The sequence below is a fragment of the Atractosteus spatula genome, chromosome 12 (assembly GCF_055471065.1).
Source record: "Atractosteus spatula isolate fAtrSpa1 chromosome 12, fAtrSpa1.hap1, whole genome shotgun sequence".
Lineage (NCBI taxonomy): Eukaryota > Metazoa > Chordata > Actinopteri > Semionotiformes > Lepisosteidae > Atractosteus > Atractosteus spatula.
In genome coordinates, this window is record NC_142717.1 from 40,425,358 (window position 1) to 40,453,058 (window position 27,701).

Consider the following 27,701-nt stretch of genomic DNA (forward strand, 5'->3'; position numbering starts at 1 on the left):
AAGGGAGACTGGCCCAGTTTACAGTCAATTAGGCAACATATGGCTACAGCCTGTAGGTCAAGACCACTGTGTCTGTGTTGTTCTGTGCGCAAACACAATTAGAGAACTTCAGCTAACTATGAACTCTCTGGATCTCCAAATGTCTGGCCACATCTTAAAGCAGTGAAATACAATACTTAAGCATTAAATAGAATCTCAGTGTAAACTAGCGTAACAGCCTCTGCAATAAAAAATAATGTTTATTTTTTAAGTGTACTCACCATAAAACTCATTTCAGAGCACATACAAATTGAAGCCATATGGAAAGCCTACTTAAGATAATCATTTAATGATGCTTCTGACATTGCTTCTGACACAAGTTTAACATCACACTTAATCTTTCTATTATTGCATCTTTGAAAATTTTCTTGTATTTTTCTGTTGATTTGCTCATCCTCATGATGAGTATGTTGGACATACTGTTTTTTAAAATGCGTCTTTTTTAATCGGAAGGCATATCGCAAGAATAATGAGGACCAAACAGTAAAAGGGCTTTGAGGATATACAGTATGATAGTGCATTTTAACAATATGCTTACTGGCTAAGACAGTTAAAAAAATATTGCTTTTCTGTGAATTACTATCTTGTTAATATGTTCTAATCCCTAGGTCATTTTGTTTCACAATTAACACAATTTTGCATTTAACTTTAAAAATACTCTTTAAGTAGCATGAAATTAGCTTTAGTTCCCAATGTTTCTTTTCCAAGGATATTCTGGACTTTAATACATGTATTGATAGACATAATTTGTTCTTTCACAGGCTATGCAGTTCTGCAATCACACAGCTGAATACCTGTCATGCTATCTCATTCCCTTCAAGTCTGCCGTGACCAATCTTATCTGAGGCTGCATCTCTGACAGCACATCTAATGAGCCATTTTGTGAAGTATTATTTATCCTGCTCAATGTGTTAAAAGATGGACCCCCTGACATGCACAGCTCTAAATGTATTGATCTACTGTGTCAGAAGTTAAGAGCCATTTAATTAGCCTTTAAGGGGTTATTAGGGAGGGGGGGGGATTCATAAGAGACTTTTTACTGAATAAAACAAGAAAATATTAACAAAAGGGTGTGTGGTGGCATTTCTGATTTTTGTTTTTGATCGTAAGTGTGTGTGGTTTTTTTCTCGTTAGTCATTCAGATAAGAAATCTTCGAGGAACAGTCTGTGATGGTGAGATTAGTAATGCAAGTATCATCCAATAGAAAACATTACAAAAGAATCATACAATGCACATAAAATACTGTACATCATAAGGAAAGACAACAATCAAGCAGGAAGCACTTGAAAATTCAGAAAAAAATTGCAAACCTATTCTGAAAGGCACTGATTCCTTATGAATAATCTAGCAGAGTCTGAGACATTTTTTGTAATTGTTTAATCCTTCAAACTAATAACTGATGTGGTTCGTTTTGAAGCTACTGTACATGTTCAATGGCAAAGGTTGTTCTTAATCAGTGAAAGGTGCAGTCAAATCAAAAGAGTGCTCTGGGGGTTCGGAATGGTGAAACAAAAAGTACTGGAAGCCATCCACTGTATCTATTGCTGATAAGTCTTTCAGACTAGTTTTATTTGGAACTGGGGCACAATGTGTTACTGATTAACTGAGATGATTCCTTCAGTCACAGTAACAGAACCATTTCACCTACTGTACAGTATGTAACTGTTGTCCTAGACCCGCAGTATTTCTACATAAATTCCCAAACTTCTCCCACTTCTCGGTGAGCCAATGAAAAACAACCATACCAGTCCTTGTGATCTGTTCATTTCTCTTCACTTTGTCCATAAAGCTCAATCTGATGATTGTTAACAGACTGCTTCTGTGCGGGAAGGATTGTTTCTAGGATCATGCACACTAAAGGAAATCAATGGTAAACGATTTCAATTTGCATCTCTCAGATCTCTACAGTTACACTTTCCTTTTTCATTGTATTTTTTTACAGGGAGGAAGAAGTAGTAGAAGTAGAAGTAAAACTATTCATAACTGAAAATGCTTCAGATGCCAAACGATACATAATAACCTTTTAATGTTTTAATATTTACAGTGTCTTTTGTTTTCCATGGCAATGTGTCTGCATAATGTACTTGATTATTCTCTTTAACTATTAGTCTGCACATAAAGGAATAAATGCAGTCTACACTTCTTTCCTTCGGAAACATTCATGGTACTGTATATACACACAGCAGTAATTCTCAGAGAAGAAGAGAGATATAATTTTAAATCTGAAGGTTGTGGCAATGTGAAAGGGAATTGAAGGTTATCATACTTCCCCGGAAAAAAAGACAAGTATTGAATGGCCATATACATGGTCCACAGGTATTTAATCCATTAAAAATGGATAGTGATTACTACAGTATGCACAATCGGAAGAAAGAGATCCAATTGCTTCATGACATATAGACTCTGTTTGTGATTACTTGTAAAGTAATTAGTGAAAGCAAGGCTGCTGATTAATTTTAAATCAGATACAACATTACTTGATGAACAAACAAAAAGCAGAAGGGAGAATGGGTTTCTAAAGGTTATGTGGACACACATGAATTTCCTCAGGGATTCACGGTGCTGAAGAATTAGTTGCAGGTTAGTGATTAAAATGCACAGTATAGGTTTGACTGAATGAATGGAAACATAACTGCAAAGTCTACCTTTGTGTTTTAAAATGAGCAGAGAGATTTTGTGGTGCAGATGTTCGAAGCCAAGATTTAAATACCATGTAATGATAAGAGGATGATTCAGAGTAAATAATCTTCGATGGAAGAATAGAAGGAAACATATTTTGTACATCTGCTGGAAAAGAACAGTTATCTTGGCCCAAGCAGGGCATAATTCCGTTGTATTCAATAACAATGTGTTCTGCATGTTCCTGAATCTGACACCACAGTTTGTGTGATTACTATGCTTTTGTAGCTTACGATAAGGTGAAATTAAAATTTTTACAAATTCAATAGTATACACAAATCAATCAATTTGGCAAGGTCAGGGAATTTGAGCAGAATAAAAAACATGGTGATTATTTTTGTAGATACAGTATGTGGGTTTCTGTTGCATCTGAAATAAATTATATGAATATTAAGGCATTTTACAAATATACAGGTATATTTTTACATATATAGGTACATAGGTATATAGGTAGAGTAGCCCGGATTACACATATAGGCATGTCAAGTGTTTCAGAGGTGGTTATTTTATTACTATATGTTCCAGTGTTTTGTGTTTAATTAATGCAACTGGGGGGTGAAAACACTTTACACCAAGCAATTTCTGGACGCAAATTACATAGCATAGCATATGCACTGTGGTATTACGGGAAGGGTTTCATGAAAAAAATACAACTGCAATGTTGACACAGGAGAAAAAAATCGGCCAGCTAGGGGAAAGATCTGACATAAATTATTGTGCCCATATTCCCATTCATGCTTTTATTTAGATTAAGATATATTTACTCATTGTATTATGTAAATGGTTATATTTACAGCACATACAGTATAATTTTACACTGGAGCGTTGTAGCCACAATACTGCTATAGATATCATATCAGTTCAATCAGAAATTAATAACACTGTCACCATTGCTTCTACTACTACTAAAAATAATAACGAAAAGAACATTCAACACATTAAAAAACCTTCACTTTCTCACATTTTGCAGCATTAATCAATTGACAGTTTTCAGTTGCATATTTAGTTTCTATTGTATTATTGTACACTTTGTAATTATTACAAAATAAAGCTTACTTCAGTTACAGGCAAGAGCTGGAGGTGATTCCTCTGGGGCACTGCAAATAGAAAACAAATACACTAATATAATACACAGTGCTATACACATGGCTTATATCCATATGCAGTGCATATAGTGTCTTATTGAAATCTACTTTATATCATATGATACAGTACACTTTATAGTCCATACAGTTGTTTATACTTTGGAGAAGCTGAGCTCCAAGTGTTTCATTTGTTCGTATTTGTTCCTACCTTTGTTTGATATGCAGTTGCTGCTCATTTGAAGACTACAAGTACACTACTGAGTGGCTCCTAAGCAGGACCAGACACAGGCCGAAGATTGCAGTTATCTGTGGATCTGGACTGGGACTTCTTGCCGATTCAGCCACTGACCAGCAGTCCTTCCTTTACAAAGATATTCCCAATTTCCCCGTGAGCACTGGTGAGCAGAGGAAAACAATGTGTTACTTTGAGGTTTTAAAGGGAATCTTGCCAGCGTTATCTGAAAGAGAATTCAGTTAACTCACTTTTCATGATATACTGTAACATGGGACTCTCCTATTAAAGAGCTTTACATATATAGTATAGTAGAAGTAATATGTTTCAGTTGAATTATATGTACTGTAGATATACTATATGTTTATTGCACATTATATATACAGAATATTCTATATATAAACTAAATTTAATAATAATAATTAATTATACTTATATAGCGCTTTTCTGGACACTCCACTCAAAGTGCTTTACAGGTAATGGGGACTCTCCTCCACCACCACCAATGTACAGCATCCTCCTGGATGATGCAACGGCAGCCATAGTGTGCCAGAACACTCACCACACACCAGCTCTCAGTGGGGAGGAGAACAGAGTGTTGAAGCTAATTCAGAGATGGGGATTATTAGGAGGGCAATTTATTACATGAAATGAATGTAAGGTTTAAAAAGCACTGAGTACCAGATCATTTTGCAAGTGGAATGTAAGATATTCCAGCCAGCTCCCTGCTTGGAGAAGCGTGTTGCCATGACATACAGTACACGTATTGTATGCCAGTGTTTCCCCACACATCATCCTACTTGTCTTACACTTCATCGTTCACCTGCTTTATTTTCCAGGAGTGATCCAGCAGGCATAACCCTCAATGTCATATCAAATAGTGTCATAGCACTGTGCTGGCAGATCTCCCTTCAGCTCAGCTCCATTTCCAAACTGGCAGGACACTGAAATACTGTCTGATATCATTTACAGGGGACAGTACATAAAATGCATCTGTTACCCACACTGGGCACATGTACAGTAGCTCTTACTGTAGCTCATCTTCCCTGGGTAGTAAATGACAGGTCCATGTGTAAATGCAAACTGGGTATTATTTACTTTCTTACTAGGCTTTATTTTACATATAGTACAGTATGTTATTCTACAATGTTGTTTAGCTACAGGAGACAGAAATGTGGTGGGGATAGAAAAACTATAGTATAAATAATAAAGAACTCAAATGTTAACATGAAAAATGTCAACATTTTCAGCATGCTGTTAAAATATGTAAGATGTACTGTAAGCGTACAAATAATTCCACTGCTAATGTGGATTTATAATAGAAACCACAGAAAAAAAATAACCACTGGACAATCAATTCTTTATGTTTCTGAGTCACCTGAGTTTGGATACTTTGGCATTTACATTATTATCTCAACAGTTAACAATAAAAGCTATTTAAACTATACTATTATATACAGTACATGTGTATAGACTAATGCATAATGCTGTTTATTATGAACACTATGTACGTGCGGATCTGTCATTATCATTCAATAATGCATTATCCTTGTTGGATCCAGTGCAATCTGCAAACTGCCATAACGTCAGTGTAATCAGAGAACAATCTGAATCTAAGCAGCATCTTACTCCTCATGTTAACTATAAATGATATTTTGAAAGTGTGAAATAAGGAAAGCAGTTACTAGAATCAGCAAATTGAGCCAACAATAGAACTAACATTACCTTTTCTAATATGGTTTGATAAAATACTAATGGCATTATGAATAGTAGACATATACAAAAAATAACAATGTGTAATAGAGTTAGGAAACTTTTATTTCATTTTATTTCAAACTTTTATTTGTGGTCGTTAAATGTAGCATTAAACTACTGTAATAATAAATACTCAAATTGAAATCTCCTAAATGTTCAATATATGAATGTATATATATGAAAATAATTAAAATTATTGGGTTATTTCTCATGTAAATTTTATTTGTAACCCATAAATGAGGTGTAAAAATCAGAGAAGCACATACCTGTGAAGGCATCATAGACCTGTCACAAGAAAGACACTGAACAAACAACAGTTTTAAAATCAGTTTTGGTGGAAACAGATCATAGTTTACCCACAATGCTGACTGTCAGTACATGTGTATGTTTTCAAGGAGCAGTACAGTATATGTCATTGTTTTTTTAGCTGTTATTCTCTAACTGAGAATATTCAATATTTAGATAATAATAAGTCTGAACAATAAACCTAGTTATTAGTACACACCTGAAGAAGGCTCCACAGCCAAAACATTGTGTTTTCTTTCTTTTTTTTTCAGCATGGAATAAACCTATTACTAGTTATTAGTACTACTATCCCGAACTATCAGTTGGCTTAATCTCATTCCGGAGGTCAGTTTTGAGTATTATAGTGTCTTTCTACATTTCATTGACAATGAAATGTAGAAAAGTTCAGAACTTAGAAGGTCACATTCAGGATGCTCAAGACAAGAGTCCGCTGATTCTCTGAGTAATGTAATTTTTATGATGCTGCACACTCATTTTAACACCTGATTCCCACACAAATAAAGGCTCTCTCAATCACAGTACAGCAAATGACATAACTGGAGTTATTAATACTAATAAAAGACCAGAGAGATGAGTCTTCTAAGACAGTGAAATGGTCAATTTTTAATAAAAAGTTTTATCGTATAAAGCTCAGATTCAAGATAAAAAATCTGGTAGCCTTTATTAATTGGCTGTTTGATGTAAGAAACAATATTCAGCTTAGGTTTTATGTTACTCATAAATGCAAGCTTAGATTGATGATGTTCTTTCATCAAACACTAATAATTGCAGGTAATTTATAACATTTTGTTTTGATGTTAATAAAAGCTGGTCTGGAAAATAGCATGGGACTTTGTGTTCCAATCTGTAATACAAGCTGCTAATAATCCTTCCTTTGTCACCCAGGCTTGTCAGTTAAGAGAGGTTTATTGTCAAACTCAGGGTAAACCCTTTCAATTGCAAAATAAGAACTTCTGTTTTGTTTATTTTTGGACCTATTATATCAGGGCTAAGGCACTAAAATATTCACCGGTTTATCACAATAGTGTTATCCTTAACTGATAATATGTCACGGATGTCGGAAGGGACGAACCGTGGAATGGCAGGAGAGCGAATAGACCCTATGCGTAGCGGCGAGACGGGGGTTAGCCCGGGCTCAGCTGTTCAGGGAATGCCGTATAGAAACCGATGCCCTCAGGTAGCGGACGTGGGGCAACCTGATGCTAGGGGGGTCTCAGGACATCCGAACGTCAATGCTGAGCGAAGGCAGACTGAAAGACCTGGAAATATATAGCCCAGGAGAGAGAGAAACACCGGAAGGACAGCAGAGAAAAGGAAATGAGAGACAGGACAGAGAAGGGGCGCCCTCTGGCTGCTGAGGGCGTGACATAATATGGAAGCTGTGGCTCAATAGTCCACTTTCCACAGAAATTCTCTTCATCCCAATTCTTCAGGAGTAAAAGATTAATACAACATAACATATATCTTATAACAATCAATGTAGAAAACATTCCAATTAAATTACCAAAAATATATAAATGAAAATATGGTCATATTTATTCAAATTCAACATTTCATTATTCTCCAGAAGAAAAAACAAACATTATTTGCCAGTTAATTATTCAAAGATTGATTAGCACGGCTTTCCAATCAAGGAGAATAATCCTCAGACATTCAATGGGAGTTTCCTTCGGTATTAAATGTGTGATACTTAGGTTTCAATTTAAAAATCAAGGCCTCTCTCTAGAGAGGAACTTGGGAAAGTCAGTATTTACATGTTAAAATGCTGTGTTGTGGTAAACGATTAAGTACTTTAAACAATTATTTTTTAAAAATTAAGGTTTGATTGTTGCAATTGTTTTGTCATCATTACTGGTGTCAATTTTCTTTCTAGAAGCCCCTGAGCTTTTTGAGTCATGGTTTTGCTACAAAGATGAGTCATTGTTTTGCTATAAAGAATTAATTCACTTCATCTCATAATACACAAAGCTGGTTTATATTTTTTGTCACTTTAAACCGTTATAGGATTGGAGATCTTATTTCTGGATTAAAAACAGAGCCAGGTTTGCACTAAAGCAATTTTTTGAAAGCTGTTCTTTGGTCTTTGGTCTAATTTGTACTCCACAAATGTTCACTTTCATGGACTTGATCGGGCTCCCCAACCCCGGTGTTGGATGACGAGTACAATATGTGGGCCAGGTTTCCAGGTCTCTTTGAAGGACCAGGGCTGTGCTGGGAGAAGTTATTAAAACTGGTCAAATCAAGCCAATAATAAACTGATCTGGATTATGAAGAGACTGAAAACCTGCAGACACACCAGAATCAAGATTGGAGACCCCTGCTCTACAGTACATAGTACATAGTGTAGGAAATACTAAATGTACTGTATATAAAATTGTTACTTTAGATATGAAATGCACAGTTGTATGTTCTATAAATTTAGTAATTTAATTTCAGATTTTTCCTTCAGTTTCCTCTTGTTTTTTTGTAATATGATATGTGCTCTGTGATTTTACATGAACAAAACAGCAAGGCTTTGTGCTGAGCTTTCTCTCACCCCTTGTCCAGTAATGGCGCTCCAGACCCTCTCATTTGCCACACAATTTATCACAAGACGAATTGCCTCCGTGCTCGTGCAGGCACAGTGATTAAAAGTTAACTGAAAATGGCACTGAAACAAATGGAATGAAGGAAATGGATTTCAACATTTTGCAGATACACCTTAGAGTAGATTAGACAGATAGCACCTGGTTTGTCAGACCAGCAACACTAAGCTACAGCGCCTAATGGAAAAGAGCCGATCTTTCTGTGGGTCATTTTTATTCAACACAATCGTGTTTTCCTCTGATGCAGTCACAATTTCTGCATTAGCTCTATAGTCATTACATTTGTTTATTACATTTAGTGTAATGTGTGCATTTTGTTGGTTGAAAAATATGAATGCATGTCCATAATGCATACTGTAGGTCTGTATGACCATATGAATGTATTGTATGTGTGGCCTATGTCTAATAGAAAGGATCAGGCTGCTGCTGTAATAAGCCTGCTTTTGGAAGTGCCAAACAGGATTCAATGCCCCTGCTTGAACTGCCTGCTCTTCCAGTGTTACATGGGGCTTAGCAGTGGGTGCTGTCATCTAAGTTGTGCTGCACTATGCAGGGGGCTGCTGTTGCCGTGCCTGCTGAGCCAGGGGTAGGGAACTCTGTACATTGGCTTCTCGCACTTTCATTTTCATACACTTGAATTTTCTCTATGATAGAGTTAGGTTTTGCACGTCTGGCATACCGAATTGCTTTCTGAATGCCAAGGATGTCTTTCAGAATCTCTTGATAGATAATCTGTTATGAAATTGGTGAACCTATAGTCATGTGCTGACAAAGGCTGCTTCCACAGTTTGACCTTTGTCCAGTCTGATCTTGCAAAACACCACATGATGAAACTGTATTGCATTTTCACTGCAAACTCTTTTCTGCTTACATCCCCAATACACGCGTTCCCAAGATGCACAAGTTCTGTCTGCTTTATGCTCAGAACTGTCCACTTGCCAATAAACGTCCCTCTGATGATTGGTTGTGAAAGAAAGCCACTAGAAACTACAACTTTCAACTGGACAGCGCTTTAAGAGCAACTCCAGTCTTGACTTTGTGCACATGCATTGCAAACAGATTGCAAGCCATTCATTGCTGCATCCATGCAACAGGTCTTGACATAAAAAAGAATCATCATAAAACTTAACAACTATCCAAGCCTTTTATTATGGCAATATAAAATCCATTTGCATTTTTCAATTCAAAGAGCTGATGAAGCACAAGGATTTTTCATCTCTAGTTTTTTTTTTCTGCATATCACACACAAACTGAATTAAATGGTCTGGTCCTATCTGTGAGTGCAAGAAAAAAAGGTCTTTTTCACTACCTGTAAAATGGCTTTGCGAATCAAATCAGTATAATTCTACTGCAAATGGTTTCGGAATGCAGAACGTAATTAAATTAATTAAAATAACCCGCCTTCATATTCTTGATCCCTTCGTAATGCTTTGAAAAGATATACTGTACAAAAATAACAGGGTATTTCCTTTCCAATTTTGATTCCTTTCATTTGTTGTGCCATTGAAATGGTAAATCAAATTTTGCAAGTAATTTTTCAAGATCATAAAACTTTGGTATGGTAAAATTGTATTTCTCTTAGTTATCCTTTTATGACTGAAAGTTTTTTTTCTGCAATGTTTGGAAGAATGCCACTTTTTCATACAGTTAGCATTAACCTGAACTCTCCAACAGTAACTTGTCTTCTATGCCATTTCATTATTTGTAAAAAAGTAACTAAAAAATTGTTGATGCAGTTAAAAACTGTTTTCAGAAATGAATTTCTGTCTACACACAGCAGTTTAAATATCAGATGGATATTTTTTTGTTTTTTATGTCTTATGTAATGTTTTATTTTATTATTGGTGCTAATGGTTTAATAATTGTAATAATAGACGTATACTGTACTGTACATCATCTATCTTATCGTACTTAACACCCCTGTCTACTTTATACACAAAATTTCAAAATTCCCTAGAACATTTCAATATTTTAATGACCTCAAACAAATGCATATTTATCACTTCCTTTTTGTCCTTCTTCAGGCTGGCCACGAGGTACATTTATAGCAAGGATAACTTGAGATAAACCCTTGTAAAGCTACAAAACATAGCAGGCAAGCAGGCCGAAAATCCTTGCAAAGCTACAGACCATAACTTGTACTTTGGCTAAAGAAGTCAGATTTCTGAGCTGTAAGCAACTGGGTTTTATTCATGGTGTTGTTATCAGCTAGTAACCATTGTGAAGTCTGTGCATAAAAACATAATTATTAGTGTAAAAATATTTTTAGAGGGATTTAGAGGTAGGATTGACATTAGGATTAGGATTGGGTAATTATTAAATCAGATACTTATCTTTGTAATAGTAAAAAAAACTAAATGCGTTCAACATTTATCACAATAATTATTTTTAATTCAATGACAGAATAACTTTATTTCTCTTTATTTCAATTGGGAATTGCGGCATAATACATATTCTTGTAAACTCCGTTCAACAGCTCAAGAAAATAAACTCTGATCCGGAAATTTTGGAATGCACTCTATTGCAAATTAAAGCTCTGAATGTTTTGTTAAATAACAATGTAAGCACTTTGATATGCAATCCCATTACGTGCATGCCATATGCTCTGTGTATTCTTTTACAGTTCCTGGCCATGAAGGGTGTCTTGTGTTTGGGAATCTAAATGATAAAACATGTGTCTTCATGCAAGGCCGATTTCACCTTTACGAAGGATATTCATTGTGTAAGGTAAGACACCCACGACGTCAGCTGTGGCTGTGCTCTTTCTAGGGTTTGTGCTAGGGTGAGTTTTATGGCTGCAATAGGATTACAGTTTAAGTTTGGTTTCTTTCATACTTTCATTCAGACTTGGATTCTAGTGATGTTGTTGGCACAGACTGGTAGAATCATGGTTATGGTTGCATTTGGGGTGATTATACATTGATATTAGTCTTGGTTAACAATGGTCACTTGACGAACTTACTGTGCTGAAAACATAACTTGACTTTATCTTTGAAATTTTAACCTCATTTAATTCAAATTTCTACACCCCTTGTTGGGCTCTCTGACCCAGTGTAACTACAGTATATGTATCAGTGTTGAGTGGGATTCCTCAGTTTATAACTAATGCCATCAGAGGGGGAACTGCTCATTTGTAACAATATTATACTCCACAAGATACTCATAAAAATAATTATACTGATACATTATATGCTGATACACCATTAATGGCTTAATTAACAATGTCACAAAATCTAAATACCTTATGAACAAATGTTATAATACATCCTGCCACAATTACATAATTAATTTAAATTACACAACTGTGATTAATAAGTGGCTGCAGAGCCTAGTTTATTCTTCTTTTCATTAATATACTACTATCAGTGTATTATATGCTAGTGTTTTCAGTAATTAAATGCAGCATTTTCTTTACAATGCAGTTAAAAAGTTTACTGCTTTGTATTGTTTTCTAATGCTACAGAAGGCTATTTCAATAATATTTCTTTCACATCACGTCTTTGGTCTCAATAAATTATTTTTTAGCACCTTTTATTCTTAATCCTTAAGCACACAGTACACTGACTGTATAAAGCCTGATACTTGTTTGTTTTATCACAATCTTACCCTTCAATAACAATAGCTTTTGACCTGCAGAGGAAAGGGGTGCCAATTTGTCAGAGCATCGCAAGCCTACTGCCTTAGGCCTTGAAAGTAATTTATCAAGGACAAGTGAATCTGTGGAAAGGTTCTCAGATTTATAAAACAGAAAAGATCTGACATCTATTGCATGGAACATTAACTTTATCTGTCACTATTAAAATCTTCCAAGTATGATGATAAAAAAAAAACATAACTAGAACTGCTGATTCTGAAAAAAACCGACTAACTGTAGAGCTCTGTACTTCTGAAAAGACCGCATTGTCTGGCCTCATTGAAACTGCATTTGCACTTTTATCCCAGTTATAATTTCAAACTTGCTAATTGATCGATTGTTGGCTCTTAAAATTGAAAATCTATTAAATTAAGATTTAAGTGAATGTATGCTGTACATGAGTCTTTAATTCAAATTATATATTCAACCAAAGGATTGTTGATTTCTTCATTCCAACCATATTTTTTTAAAATCTAAGCATCTGTATTTATAATCTGAAAACAATGTACTATGTTACTTGTGTACAATTAACATGTTCCTGTTTCTGTGAAACTGCTGATACATGAAATCTGATATTATTTTTTTATAATTCTACCGAACTCAGATCTAAATATTTTACTTAATTTGAACAAATACAAGAACATAAGACTGTTTACAAACAGAAGGCCCATCCAGCCCATTTGGTAGTCAGTATCTAATTGACTGGAATATCTCAATGATCAAGTATCTTCAGGAGCATGACTGGGTTCAGATCATGTCAGTTCCAGTGATGAGAAGTAATTTGTTTTAATGCCAGAATGATGTTTAGTGATGACGTAATGAATACTAAGTGTTCACAAGAGGTGAATATTACATACCAGTGGCAATTTTGGACTCAGTAAGGAATATAGTACAAGGTTTGGAGTGTGAAAAGCAAAAATTATAGGGTTTTATTTAACATTTTTCACGCATTTCAAAGGATCCATTTAACTGAGGTACCATAAGGCTGTTTCTCTAAAGCAGTAGAATATTGCCAACAGAATAAAGTTACTGTCTCATTTCCACGGCTTCACTTGACCATCTAAATAATCTGGCTGGCCATGTCCCATGCTAGTATCTAACTGCACACTGTTAGCAGGTAAGAAGGTCTGACTGTGCTAGTAACCCAGCTGCCAGTTTAAGAGTGCAAGAGACAAAGCATTTCATTCACGATTTTGAATATTATATGATTAACATTTTTGGAAAGATTGAGTGATATTTCTCTACTTACATGTAGATGTTGTTAAACTCAATATTGATACTTCGGGTGAACTGACTCATTTTTTTTTACCTATACTTTACAAAAGGCCATGATCATGTACAGTGTACCTGGCCCACCTCCAACCAAATATGGAGGAATGTTTATTCAGCTTCATCCACCTGATCTGATTTCTTCTTTTAAGAGCTTTTGGAAAGTTATACTGCACCCCTTAGATAAGATAAGATCACTTTATTAGCCATATACAATTTCTTGCATTAGGAATTTGTCTTTCCACATACCCCAGCTTGCTCTCCATGAGACACACAGGCACACAGAGAGGGAGAGAGAAGCTTGGGGTGAGAGCGCAGGGTCAGCCATTTCTACGGAGCCCCTGGAGCAGTTGGGGTTAAGGGCCTTGCTCAGGGGCCCAAAGGGGTAGGATTCCTCTGCCGGCTGTAGAATATGAACTGGTAACCTTCCAGCCACAGGCGCAGATCCTTAGCCAGAGTGCTACTGCTCCACACTTTACATCACTTGTGCTGAGATTAATTGTCTCACATGGTTATTTATTTTTTTAATTTTAGAGCTTTGTCACTCTCTATTACTTGTACACCACTGGTCAGAACTTGAGAGGCATTTGCTCTAGAACCTAAAAAATCAAACTTTTCCACAGCATAAAGGTATTCTCTGCATGATTACACTGTTGAAAACACTGGTATTAACAGGCCACCTGTTCTATTTCCTCATGGAAATCAGGAATTCTGCTCAGGAAAGTACCAATTTCACTGGTCATTTTTAACACCATTAACACCAAAGACCTCAAAGTAAGAGCCCAATTGGTAATATGAGACTAAACAACATCTGTTGCCACCAGTTTTTTTAAATGCTTCATGTTCACTGACATGATTTTCAGGAAATACTGATCACATCTGTGAAAGTGTATCCGTAATCTTATTCAACGATCATCAACAGTCATACAGTACATTTATAAACTTACTTATTTGCTGGAAATCCCCATTACTAACTAAATGTCATGACAGATGTCCTTTTTTTCTTAAAAAGACATAGAATTGTGGACTACTATCTGCAAAAGATACAAAAACTTTTTGAAAACTATTTTTGTATCACATTACTGCATAAGATAACTATGTACTTACTGACAAAATATAATTGTCCTTTCCTTCAAAGGCAGAATTCTGGAAATATGAGCAAAGCTAGTCTGGTTTACAGTAATTCTTGAGCCTATGGTTAAAGTAATAGTTGAGCTTGTAGTTTTTCATGCTTTACTGTCTCAAAATCTGTAACCGAATATATCAGAGTGTTATCTGGAAGAGCATAAATACCTGATATTTGTTTTTTTTTTGCACACAACATATTTTTTGATGAGGAACAATCTATAGCAGATTATTTCATTTTTAATATTTACAGGACTCAAGGGTTAGTGTTAAGCCAAAAGACAGTTGGTTACGTTAAAGGCACAATTACGATAGTACAGTTTTTGTTTTTAAATCATAGGTGACTCAACAACCTGTAGAGAGAAAGAAAATGTAATGAAGATTACCATGCACATCTCCATTAATGATGTGGCTAAATTAATTATTCTTGATGTGCAAGTAAACACAATCTTTGTTTTTCATTCCTTAAATGCATTTATAATGATTCTGAAGAAAAAGTAAAGAACAATAGCAGTGATCCTGCAAAAGAAGCTTACCTAGTGTGTAAATAATTCAATAAGTAGTAAAATATTAATGCCGTAGTAGGTTATGTAACTGGCAAACATTGAAATGTTGAAATCTTGTGCACAGTGGCAAATGTACAGTAAATACAAAATATTAACATTTAGCAAAGGTTTATGAGAGGTTTCCTTTCATTCCTTTTACGGCATTTTTTACAAAAAGGATACCCTAAACCAAATAATAAATAAAGTGCAATAAATGAGCCCATTCTTAACATAGCTTCATAGCACAGCTCCATTTCACTATGCTGTCCACCCCATGGTATTTACTCTCTGATCAGTATACCAATTGTTCTCAAAGTTAATCGGTTTATATTCATGCTCATTTGAGTCAAACAATGCTAAGAAATATTTTATGCACCTTACAGTACATGAGGGGATCCCCGTCTTTGTCTTACTTTCTCACCACGAAATAAAAACAGATATCTTAAACTGTAGTAAAGGTTACTGATTATCATGACACATTAGCAAAAATAATCATACTGTAACATGCACAACAAAACCACCAGGGAGCAGGAGGTCAGAAACTAGAATCGACTGCGAGAGCCAACTGCAAAATCCATTTAAAACTTTCTACTTCTTAAAATTGGACTTATTGAGCACTCATGGCACAGACTGTGAAAGAGCGCATTGGTGACAAGAAAGCAAACTCCAACAGAGAATCTTCGAAAACTGCCTCATAACAAGAGGACAAAGACCCTCTATCTGCCGATATTCCTCACACTGTCAGTTGCTTTCAGAGTGTGCCTGTATCATTGGCTGCTTGTCTCAGTCTCAATACATCAAATAAAGTGGAAAATCAATCTCCAATAAATTTACTTGGTACACAGAATATAGATGCAATTTTAGCTACAGACCAACTCGTCTCACTGCTGTCTAGTTTGACCACTTTCACAAATGACATGAGGTAACCCCAAACCGTCAGTCCACAAAAATACAATCAATCATACAACAAAAAACAAAAGCAACAGCTTCTGATTACACACATAATAAAAGAGTCTAGTTTGTCATTAACTAGATTTGCAGTTTTGTTAAAAATAGTACATCCAATCTAAATTCTAACATACTGTTCAGACAGACATGTTCCATTCACTTTTATTTTGTTCCGAAACTATTTTTCTAGTTACTGCCATTTTGTCTTCTGAGCAAAAAGGTTAACAATACAATTTCAATGTTCACACTTGATGGTAGCATGGTACCATTCCAGTAAGTCACATAATAGCCATGGCACTAGGTTTCACTTTGATAGGCAGATTATTATGTGTGCCTTTCCCTCCGGACACCCCCTGGTATCAGAAAAATGTAGAAGGAAAAAATGTACCAAGAGCAACTGCAGAAGCTACCACAAAGCTACTGGATACCTCAAAATCTTTGGTTTTTGTAGGACAAGGCCTGTTATTGGACTTAGAATTAAGTGTTATTAAAGATTTTTAATCATCTCTCTTTGCCTTGACCAAGAAGCCTGGCAAAGGGATGTGGCCCCTCTGACAAGAGACATTGTAAAGCTGTATCAAAGCTAAACAGAGTAATGATACCTGACTTTTCAAGCCACGTGACTGGTAGCAGTCAGGATGTTTACTTATCTCCAAGATGCCAGGCCAAGAAAGTAAAGTACAGAATTCTGTCCTACACATTCTTTCTGCAACAGAAGAAATCTTGTTCGCAAACCCACTGTTGATTTTGTCATCAACAGATTGGTTAACGAAATACATCAGTTGGAATCTTTCTTTTTATGTTGACATCCTGAATATCCAAGCATATTCAGAACCAAGCTAAATCCAGAACGAACCACGTTCTCCCCATCTGTCTAACTTGCAGCCAGACCCCAAAAAGACAAATTGTGTGCAGGCTGTTTTTAAAGACCGAAGTTCAGCAAGATGTTAACTTCCAATGAGTCCAACGTTAGCCTCGTCTCTTCTGTCAGCATTGAGACCCTCTCAGCACAGAACAGTTGCAAGTCAAATCACAGACCAATCAAGCCCAGCTCTGTCCTACCAGCAGATAGTTTAACACAACAAGATCTTCGAGTATAAATCTTCTTTATTTACACTATAATTCTCAAGAGTTGAACTATTATTCAAAAACACATTTGATATTTAGTTCACGGTACTAAATGCATATTTACTTGTATCTGAGAATATAAATGTGATGTAATTATGTGAGACTGATATGACGATATAGACCATAAAATATATGTGACAGTCCATGTGTTTTAAACTCTGAAGTCATTAACTCTGATCTTTGTAAACGATCAGTTTTTGATATCACAGTAGATCATTTCAAATATATTTTATTACGTTTGTTGTTTGTTATGCATATTTAGCTTTATATCAATAAATTGTAAATTGTATATTTAGAATCTGTGTGAGACCATAAGTTATTATGTTTGATTGGTACCTAAAAGCCATCTAGTACTGTCGCTATTTAGTGTTGCAGTTCTGATTGTGACCCCACATCACCTACACATGCACTATGTTGTTGGAAGATAATCTTTCTTTTTGCACTTATGTAGTTTTGAACATTCACTGTATGGGAAAAAAATTAAAGAGTCTAAATTGAAATAGTTTACCATGGTAAGTCTACTGTATGTTGAATTTTCACAGGTTTTTATAGGTTTACCATTTATTACCATATTTATGCTATGTGTATGTACCTTTATGTTAGACACTTCAGCAGTGTTTTACAATGAATGCTCTATGCATTTTAGTTTGTTTTTTTTTACTGTGCCATCACAATAAATTAGTAACAATAAACAAGGCTCTGCATTTGAAAGACTGTTTTGTTCTTTGCTGCATTTTAACTAGTATAGACTATTGGAGCAGCAAAACATATACCTCTTAAGAGCTAGTGATATTGCTAAATGTGTAGGAAAGTCAAAATAAGCAGCAATATAATTTTTAATAACGCAATATTTCATCAGAAAACTACCGTACCATGCTTACCCAACTGAGGCTCATATTAATGACTTCTGTTGTAGTTTGGCAAAGAAACCTGAGGCAGGATTTAAATTAATTTTCTGAAACTGAACTCAGCATCCATATAGAGTAGCAGGTCTGTTTTGCATTTCCTGTTTTATTATCCAGATATCTAGGAAGGATTTGTAGCAGGGGTTAATTATAATTCTTGCATTATTAGGCCATAGTTTTTCCACTCTTTGAATAAAATCACTCACCCTGTTAAAATGCAGTGAAAGTCCTGCAGTGGCTTTATCTGACTGTTCAGCTTCATACAAAGCAATTTAGCACTGCAAGGAGATTTACTGCAGGTCGTTGTAGGCCAAATGTATCACCTCGATGCACAAGAAACATGTTTAACATTCTCAATGTCTACTGTAAAAGCTCCACCAGGCATTGTAAGCTTCACTGGGGAAAAAGGGCTGTTTTCACTTCCTCTATTCTTCATAATTATGGAAAATATTAATTATACACTTTGCCCATCCAGAGGGAGGTCGAGATTGAGCAGCTGGATAAGATATCTGGCATTCAGACTTAGTTACCAATTAGTGCTCTGCGGGTTGATGGCTACTTTCCCTACCTGACTTTTCACTCCATAGTTAATTAGGTTTTCATGAGTCACTGTGCTCTAAAGGACAAAGGGCTTTTACGTTAAACAGAGCTATTCCTGTATGCATACAATAATTACTTACACACTCTTTGCATCCTGGTAGATGCATTATCCTCTTTACAGTTACAGTATATGTAATTGAAACAGATGTTTAAACATTTTTCCACACAATAGGAAATGAAGCAAAAAGGCCCTGCAGGCTTATTGATAAGCTCTTGTTAAATTGACAGCAGTTCTAGGTGCTGTATGAGAACATGCAAACACTTACAAATGAGAGGAGGCCATGCAGCTCCCATAGTTCACAAGGTTACCAGTTGTTCTTTGAATCTTATCCAGCTGTTTCCTGAAAGAAGTCAAGACGTCATGGCTTGGTAGATAGTTTCAGGCTCTAGCAACTTCCAAAACATCCCCAATGAAGTATTTTATTATTGTTTCACAAAATAAAATGTAATCTTAGTGTAGCAGTTGCGACTTCCAAGAGGGACATTTGTCAGGGAAACATTATGGGACTTGAGGTGGATGTCTGTTCTGGAGGGGAGAGAGTGAGGTCCTCTGCACATCAGTGTATTTGAGTTTTTAAAATAACATCACTCTACAATATAAGTATTTACATTACCAAAAGGGTCTAATGACAAATAACCTGTTCTGCCTGCTTTAAAATCCTTGCACATCTGTTTGAATCCTCAACCTGTTGATGTGCACCTGTGTAATTCCAGTGGCAACAAATTACTCTACTGCTTCAGCAACTCATACAACACTGTATTTGTCCTTAGAGATTTCATTTAAGCTCTTCTCTGGTTTTACTCTGCATTTTAATAACTAAAAAGGCAGAAGAATTCCTATAAAAAGACTTGAAACTGAATATGAGGGAATAAGGTGGGGGAATTAGTTAATGTTACACAAATTTGGTTGCGCAGTTCTTTAGAAATGGACTCATTTTCTCATTTTCATGTAGCTGGATATATAAGTAGATGGAGCTGGAAAAAGTGAAACACTTCAGCAAAATCTAATCTGATTTAAAATATGTATGAAATAAGGTTTTGAGTATTAAGCATACAAGAAGTCTAATTTTGTGGATATACAGTAGGATTTTGATCATTTCAGTCCAGGCCATTAGTCTTTGTCTTTCCTAGAACTAATAAACTTTTGGAATCACAGGCCGGAGTGAACCTACAGCTGTGACCATGCATAGAACTCATAATAAGAAATGCAACAGGTGATTAACAGAAGAAAGACGCCTATCATATGAATTAAGGCGACAATGTCGAACTCATTTGGGATGTGGAATTACACAAAAATGAAAGGCTATGTAACAGAATGTGATGTTGAACTTCTCTCTGGTCTACTACAAATTCATGCACCCTGACACACAAACACGGCTGTTCCTATTGTCCAGGATCGTAGATGAAAACACTGTTTTGCTTTATAATGATACTAACAATGGGAGTACTAGCTAATTTCTGAATTGTGAATCTCTCTAACCAGCCCAATTTCCATGTTTCTTCTATTGACTGCATCAACTCTGTGTAACAGGTTTTTTGTTGATTGTCACATCTGTTCAAGGGGTTTCATCTGTTAGCTGTACCTGTCAGTCTGACAGTTGCTTGACAAGGTATGACATTCCTATTGAGCTGCGCTGTACTGATGCAATGAGCTCATTATTCATACCTGTTCACACCCCCTAAATGTGACAGATCTGGTAATGGTTTTTCTGAGGAATTCTATATTTATCTCACTGCCACCCAAGACCTTTTGCTATTATTCCTCAATGGCTGCTGCTCCCAGAAATGACTAGTCATATTCACTCATGGGATAAGCATTAGATCATCTCTGTGCAAGAGATCCTTTTAGTGATGGAGCTGATTAAAAGGTGAGTGAGTGGTGATATACTGGCCCGTGGAAGCCAAAGATAATAATAACAACACTGTTTTTTCTACAGAGTATACCTTTACAAGAATGTTGCAAAAACTGGGTTCTTATGAATCTATGTATATCACTATCTCTCAAAAGATTAATTCTGTAATTGCAGAAGGCAGGTGTTCAAGGTAATGTATGTCTTAAATGGTGAACTGGTTTATGAATATAGATAAGAATTATTTAGAATTATATGATAATGTTCATATTGGGGTGACTTGATTTGTAGAGCAGCAGAGAGATCGGTATCAGGATCATGCTCTTCATAATTTATATAACATATTATATCATAATTTATATTTGATCTAGAATCTAGCTTTTAGACAGTAGCATTGCCACCTTGTAGCCAGATTTCATTATACCTGTATATCAGATTCTAAGATTTCCAAGGATTTCTTTTTCATTTCTTTGCTGTTTATTTTTATTTTGTTGTTGTTTTTTAATCATAGTGCTCAGTTTGGGAATCCCAACACTTAAACTAGTATGTTTAATATTGTATTGATAGGTTTATGAATTACATTAAACCCCTTGAAAAGATAGATTTTGAAGAAGACATTAAATGTCACCAAAAGCTTTGCACACAACAGAATATCAAGACATCCTGTGGTTATATAGAAAAATGTCATATGATATTAATGATTAGAATGATTTCCTTCATTTTAAAATGCTCATAACTGTAGAACACAGCATCATGAAAGAACCAAATTCTAATAATCCTGTTTTCAACATCCAGAATTCACCTTGTGTCTTCCACACAGTGGTAACACCAAAAAGCGTATGTATAAGATATGCATAAGCATACAACATGAATAACTATTTTTCTGTTTGATTTTCAATGATAGGTAACATTTCCTGTGAGAATATTTAAGCTAATGGGAGTGGAGACCATTATTGTAACAAATGCTTCAGGAGGCTTGTGCCAAGACTTCAAAGTAGGCGACATTATGATCATTAAGGACCACATTAACTTGCCAGGCTTTGCTGGTCAACACCCACTGTGTGGGCCAAATGACGAACGGTAGGCACCGTCTGCAATAATGATGACACCTTTAGCATATAAAAAGGAGGCAATCTGGAACTTTCATATGAAATACAAGCAATACGTAAGGTAGCTTATGTTGTGAATACATCTGTTCACATTTGGTTTTGTTGTTATTGTTGCTGTTACTGAAGTGGTTTATTAACAGCCTGAGACACCCCTGTCTATGTTTATAATTATGTTAATGCTATTTAGATTCTGAAATTTGTTTGATGAAGGCTGGCAGTATAATTCTAGTAAATCATTTTCAGTATCTGTGTCAAATATCCATCAACTTCAGCTGCTAATTTCAATGGTCATCACTTGCTTATACACCAATAAACTAAAATGCCAGAGAGAGAGGTAAGGTGCAAAATGATGTTTTCCTTAAAGTTATCTACCAGAAATAAATGCTCACTCACCATAGTGTGACAGGAGCCGGTCCAGGATCTCATGAAGCGTAGTTCAGGACCCTATGCTGACAGTATAATCCGGCAGTAAGTGGAGAAGGACATCAGGGAAAGGTACAACAGAATTAGGATGGGTTGACAGACAGGGGGCGGTGATGGCGGTGATCTGGTGCTCGAGGGACATAGCAAAGGCAAACAAGTCCAAACAGTCCTAATGGGGAATCTGGGGCACAGTCCAGGGTCCAGGAACCGGGAGATCCATCCGAGACGAGACAAACAAGGTTAGAATCCGAAACAGGAATGGGGATTAAAACCAGGGTAATGAGGCCGGGCGCTCCGAGCCCCAGACTCACGGTCAGGACCCCGTGCGGAAGCCTATGCCGTCAGGGTCTCTCCTGGACCCACTGGTAGACGGGCTTCTGGGCATCTCCCAATGCTGAGCCAGGAATAGCGAGAGCGCCAGGCTTAAATCACGAGAGACAAACGGGGGGCAGCTGCACATAATCAACTAAAATACGAAAGGGTCGGAGCGCCCTTAAGAGGAGGGATGACAATCGTGACAAATAATCTGTGTCAAAAAGTAATACATAAGTATCCCTTATTTGTATTGTATTTGCACACCTATAGAAATTAATCCTGATCGTGTCGTTGAAGGTTTGGAATTCGTTTCCCCTGCATGTCGGATGCCTACAGCAAAGAACTGCGGAAGCTAGCTCTGGATATCTCCGCAGAGCTGGGTTACTCAGACTTCGTAAGAGAGGGTGTATATTGCATGGTGAGTGGCCCCAACTTTGAGACCATCGCTGAAGCACGCATGCTGCACATTCTTGGAAGCGATTCTGTTGGTAAGCACAAACATCTTTTGGGAAAGACCAATGCTTATTTCAAATGCAGTTACTATGACATATACATAGTCACTCACAATGAAATTAAGAGCCTTACCAAGTCTCTTGCAAACAGATTGAACAGGTTGTGGCATGTATGCCACAATGCTTGGAAATATTTGTGGCCAAGTCTTGTGCCATTCTCATTATATTTAAGTTATATTCAAAGTTTTTGTGTACATCCAGTGACAGACGTCATAGCTTGGGAAAAGAGCTTGGGAAAATTCTTCTTCTTCTTATTATTATTATTGTTATTATTGTAGTTGTTTATTGTTCTTATTTTTCTTCACCAAATCAGAGATTCAAATAGTGTATTTGGTATTATAAAAGGTGGAATTGGGATGCAGTTCAGGTCATGGAACCTCCAAATAAACATTACCAGAAAGATTCAGATTACCCTTCAGTGCAGATTCCAAATACAGTAAATATTTTTGTTTTAAAATTGCCAATTTCAACAATTTTACAGTAAAAAGTTTCATTTAAAGATTAGGGATTATAGTATTCAAGTATCTAACGTTGTTGCTGAAAAATAGTTGTAATAACATATTCCTAATCTCTTTGCCTGCTGTGATGGGAGATTCTAGAACTTTTTTAAAACAGGGAATAACTCTCAACTAATGTTTTAGTTTTAGTGAATGTTTCATTATGACATCCCACGGTTAAGGATACTATTAATTGATTTCTCTCTTGAAGACCATCAACAGCTCCGGTCTTTTTTACAGAGTACTGTTTACTGTACATATATATATCTACATCGAAACCACATTTGTTTCCTGGTGTATTACAAAACCAAATTTCCCACAAAACTTTTCATGTTAATCAGAAAAATCAATAAAGAGCTGTTTTTTTTTTTTACAGAGAATGAGGATTTTAATTTAACATAAAGACATTAAGACATTATGATTTGGAAATAAAGTTATCCAGTCATTACATACTGTATATAGCATACTTGAATGGATATGTTAATACATCAAGCACTTTGAGATGAATGATTTTTAAAAAAGTGTATTATAATCCACCAGTTCATCCAGAAGCATAGTATAATCTATGCAATTCTATTTCAATTGAAACTGTTTTGCCGATACTTGATAATGGATGTACAAGAAAGCCTCTTTCAACAAGGCTGATTCATAGCTGTACTTGAAAGACAATCTGACCTTCTCCAAGCAATTACATTTGTTTTTTCATCACTTTGTCAGCATTCCTTGTGATACTGCCACCTGTGCTAATTAACAAGGCCATTATGAATATAATGCGTTCCAAAGTAAACAATAAAATAAGAAAACCCAAAAATGTTCATCACATATTTTTTCTTGCTATGGGAAAACCATCCCAATTAAGCATTAGCAGCAAGCACTGAAATGGCTTTGGCTAACATGTATTGCTTATTAATGATGCAATGGAAGCCCTGCGGTGTGCTTTTCCCATAAAGTTAATTGCCATTTAATTAAAAGCCTTCTTTCTCCATCTCCTGAAGGCATGAGCACGATTCCTGAAGTGACTGTAGCGAAGCACTGTGGGCTACGCGTGTTTGGGCTCTCCCTCATCACCAACAAAGTGTCGCTGGATTACAGCAGGGAAGAAAAAGTCAATCATGAAGAAGTCCTTCAGATCAGCAAGACGAGAGCTGAAATGCTGCATAATGTGGTCAACACCCTGATAGCTAAATCCGATCAGATCGATGGGCCAAACAGCAACTAAACCCAGGGGATTTATTCATACTGTATATCCCACGAAATAATTACCACCCCAAGCCAATTAATGGGCAAATATGTGATGCCTGGGTTCATGATTAGCTCAAGAGCTTTGCATCAAGCACATTTTCTCAAAAGTCATTAGTTCAATGTTTGCTTCAAAAATGAAAGAATAAACAGAAGAAACGGTGCCACTGTGAGACAGGAAAAGCCCAAGGTAATTTGACAAAATGAAATATCTGAAAACGTTCTGTATCTGGTTAGTAAATTGTAGTTAAGAGTATTTGAGGGAACATGATTCTAATTTTAACCAAAGTTCTGTTCTTGAAAAATAAAATAATTCACTATAGTTTCCACAGACATCAAAGCCAGGTCCTAATTGAGAGAATATTCTGGTGTTATTTCAGATTTTATATTTTCCCAAATGTACCTTAATTATTTATCAATTTGACAGTGAAGAAGGCACAGAGCAGGGTGGAAAACCGTGGAATTCTGGATTATGTATGAACTTCTAATGGGTTGATTGAAATGTGATTTTAGTAGCTTCTTATTAGGCCAGGAGTGGCACATAGGGGGTACTCGTTACCAGATGGGTTATTTAAATTGTTTTTTAAAAATTTCCTTCTTATGGAAAGCTATTTTGGGGTAGAAGACTTCCACATGGATTAATCTAAATCTGATCCAGTGTCGCTTCTGTCAGTATCTCTCCTGCCACGAGGATGGAATAAAACATTTAGTTATTGGGAACCAGGGACCTTGAGCTCAAAGAAAAACCAGCGCCCTTCCTTTCTTTCCACTGTGAAGTGGAACCCTGGGCGACAAGGAATGTGCAGGTTCTTGCTAACTGAGATGCCATAGCAGTTTTCTGGAAACTGAAGTGGCAAAAACATCATAAAATGAATCTTGCTGCCTTCATTTGCCCGTGAAAATCGGAAATATTTAAGCATCCTTCAAAGATTCAATTAATCAGTGAAACATGCTTCTGTCAAGCCCATATGCTCCTCTTCTGTCTGTTATTAATACCTGTGACAAAATTGCCAGTTTCAAAATAATTATTAGTGTTATGAATACTAACACCACACAAAGAACAGTTTTGTAGTTTAATGTGCAAATAGAAAATAAAAATATATGGGATGCCTCAAATATCTGCAGAAAGATTTGTATTTACATAAATAATGAGAGTTGATTCAATACTGATTTAAATTAAATTTAGATTTAAAGTTTCATATTGAGTTCTTGAAAAGCCTGATGCATAAACTGTCCTTAACGTTGATGCTGTTACAAGAATAAAGTAAAAACAGGTGTGTTTGTGTTTTTATTTTCAGTTTGCAGCATCAGTTATGATAGGATTTCACTATCATATTTTCTCACTTACAGTACCACCAATATTACACAAAAGCTAGCACAAAAGCTTTTTCTTGGAAAAAAAACTCAAGAGCTTTACTCTCTCATTCATGACATTCTCTTGCCCTTGTGAATCATTATAACCAACAACCTACAGTACAGTATTCTCTGTTTCATTAGCGCCTACTGATTAACGCTGGTGTCTCTAGTCCACTTTTATAGACTTGTGTGTGTGACAGAGTCAAATTCAAAGTTTTTTAAAGATATGTGTCCTGTGTTACTGTCTTTTTTCATCACACTTTGTTTTTTATTGTGCTCTAACATGTTGCACCCATTCATTTCCAGTCCTTTTACTGATTTATTTCACTATCATTTCCCGGCTGCTTGTAGGGGAGGCTTCTGTAATCATCCATTATCAGAAAGCCATTTATTCCTGGAGAGGTAGTGGCAATCTGGAGCTTGTCCCAGAGGAATGGGGCACAGGACGACAGACTTGCAAGACACATTTTTCACTAGTAATTTGTGCATTTGAGTGCTAACATTTCTTTACACATTTCTTTACAGTTTTGACAACTTTTAAACTAAGTTTGGGCTTAAACTTAGTATGTATGAAATGGAATACAGATTATGAAATAAACATATAGTATACTGTAAATGCATATTATTCAATTGAAAGAATTCTTGCAAATTTGAACTCACCATATATATTATGCTTATATGTAAACCTATTTGGGATCCTGTCGGGTGAAAGGTGCTGTACTCTTACTATACACATGGAACACACACAGTATCTGTACTGCTTTGTCCCTTCACCAGAACTGAAAAACACAATATGAAAATGTAATCAATCAGAGAATTGACCATATGCATTTTTCACAGCCCTTTCAAAATGTTCTAGTTGCATTTCTGTTTATAAAAATGTCTCCACTTTTAAAAATTGTAATCACTTTTCAAGTCATTATCCTGACGGTAAAACGGACCGTTGCACATTACTGTCGGCAGAAATGTACAGAGAGTCATATTTTATTTGCTGCTATGTCTTTCCACAATTTAACTACTAACTTAACTACTACTATGCCATCCATTTTAACTCATTGGGGTGCCACCAGCATGGAGTTTGTACTGTATGTTTACCCTGTGGTCCCGTGGATTTCCTCCAGGTGCTCCAGTTTCCTCCCACAGTCCAAAGTCTTACTGGTACGTTAAGCTTCTGGGAAAAATTGGCCTTGGTGTGTGAGTTTGTGTTTGTGTCTGCCTTGCGATGGACTGGCGTCCCACCCGGAGTATATCCTGCCTTGTGCCTGTTGTTTGCCAGGATAGCCTCTGTTTCCCCCACAATCCTGTATTGGATGAAGCAGTTAGAGCATACATGGATGTTCTGTATGCAGCTGTTGTATAGTGCTTCCTGTCACGGAAGCCGGGTTGGTCTCCCGTGGAGGGTGGTGTTTAGATCCTATGCGAGGCGGCGAATCCGGAAAAAGGACCATAGATTGGGGTCAGGGGAGACACACAAGGTTTATTGGTACTCACAGGAAAGTAGGGAAGTTAGTGCAGGAGTGCGGGGAAAATCCGAAGACAAACATATCCAAGGAAGTTCAAAGGG

The 27,701-nt window shown here is 36.2% G+C and overlaps 1 protein-coding gene across 1 annotated transcript; it reads left to right on the forward strand.

Annotated features, from left to right (window-relative positions):
• Positions 1 to 1,750: 1,750 nt before the first annotated feature.
• pnp4b (purine nucleoside phosphorylase 4b) lies at positions 1,751 to 26,056 on the forward strand. The gene is made up of 6 exons (XM_088929290.1): positions 1,751 to 1,910; positions 4,030 to 4,202; positions 11,306 to 11,409; positions 21,591 to 21,766; positions 22,831 to 23,021; positions 24,538 to 26,056. Exons 1-6 carry the CDS (start codon positions 1,888 to 1,890, stop codon positions 24,759 to 24,761), a joined length of 891 nt encoding a protein of 296 aa, XP_088785416.1. The 5' UTR covers positions 1,751 to 1,887; the 3' UTR covers positions 24,762 to 26,056.
• The last annotated feature ends 1,645 nt before the right edge of the window (positions 26,057 to 27,701 follow it).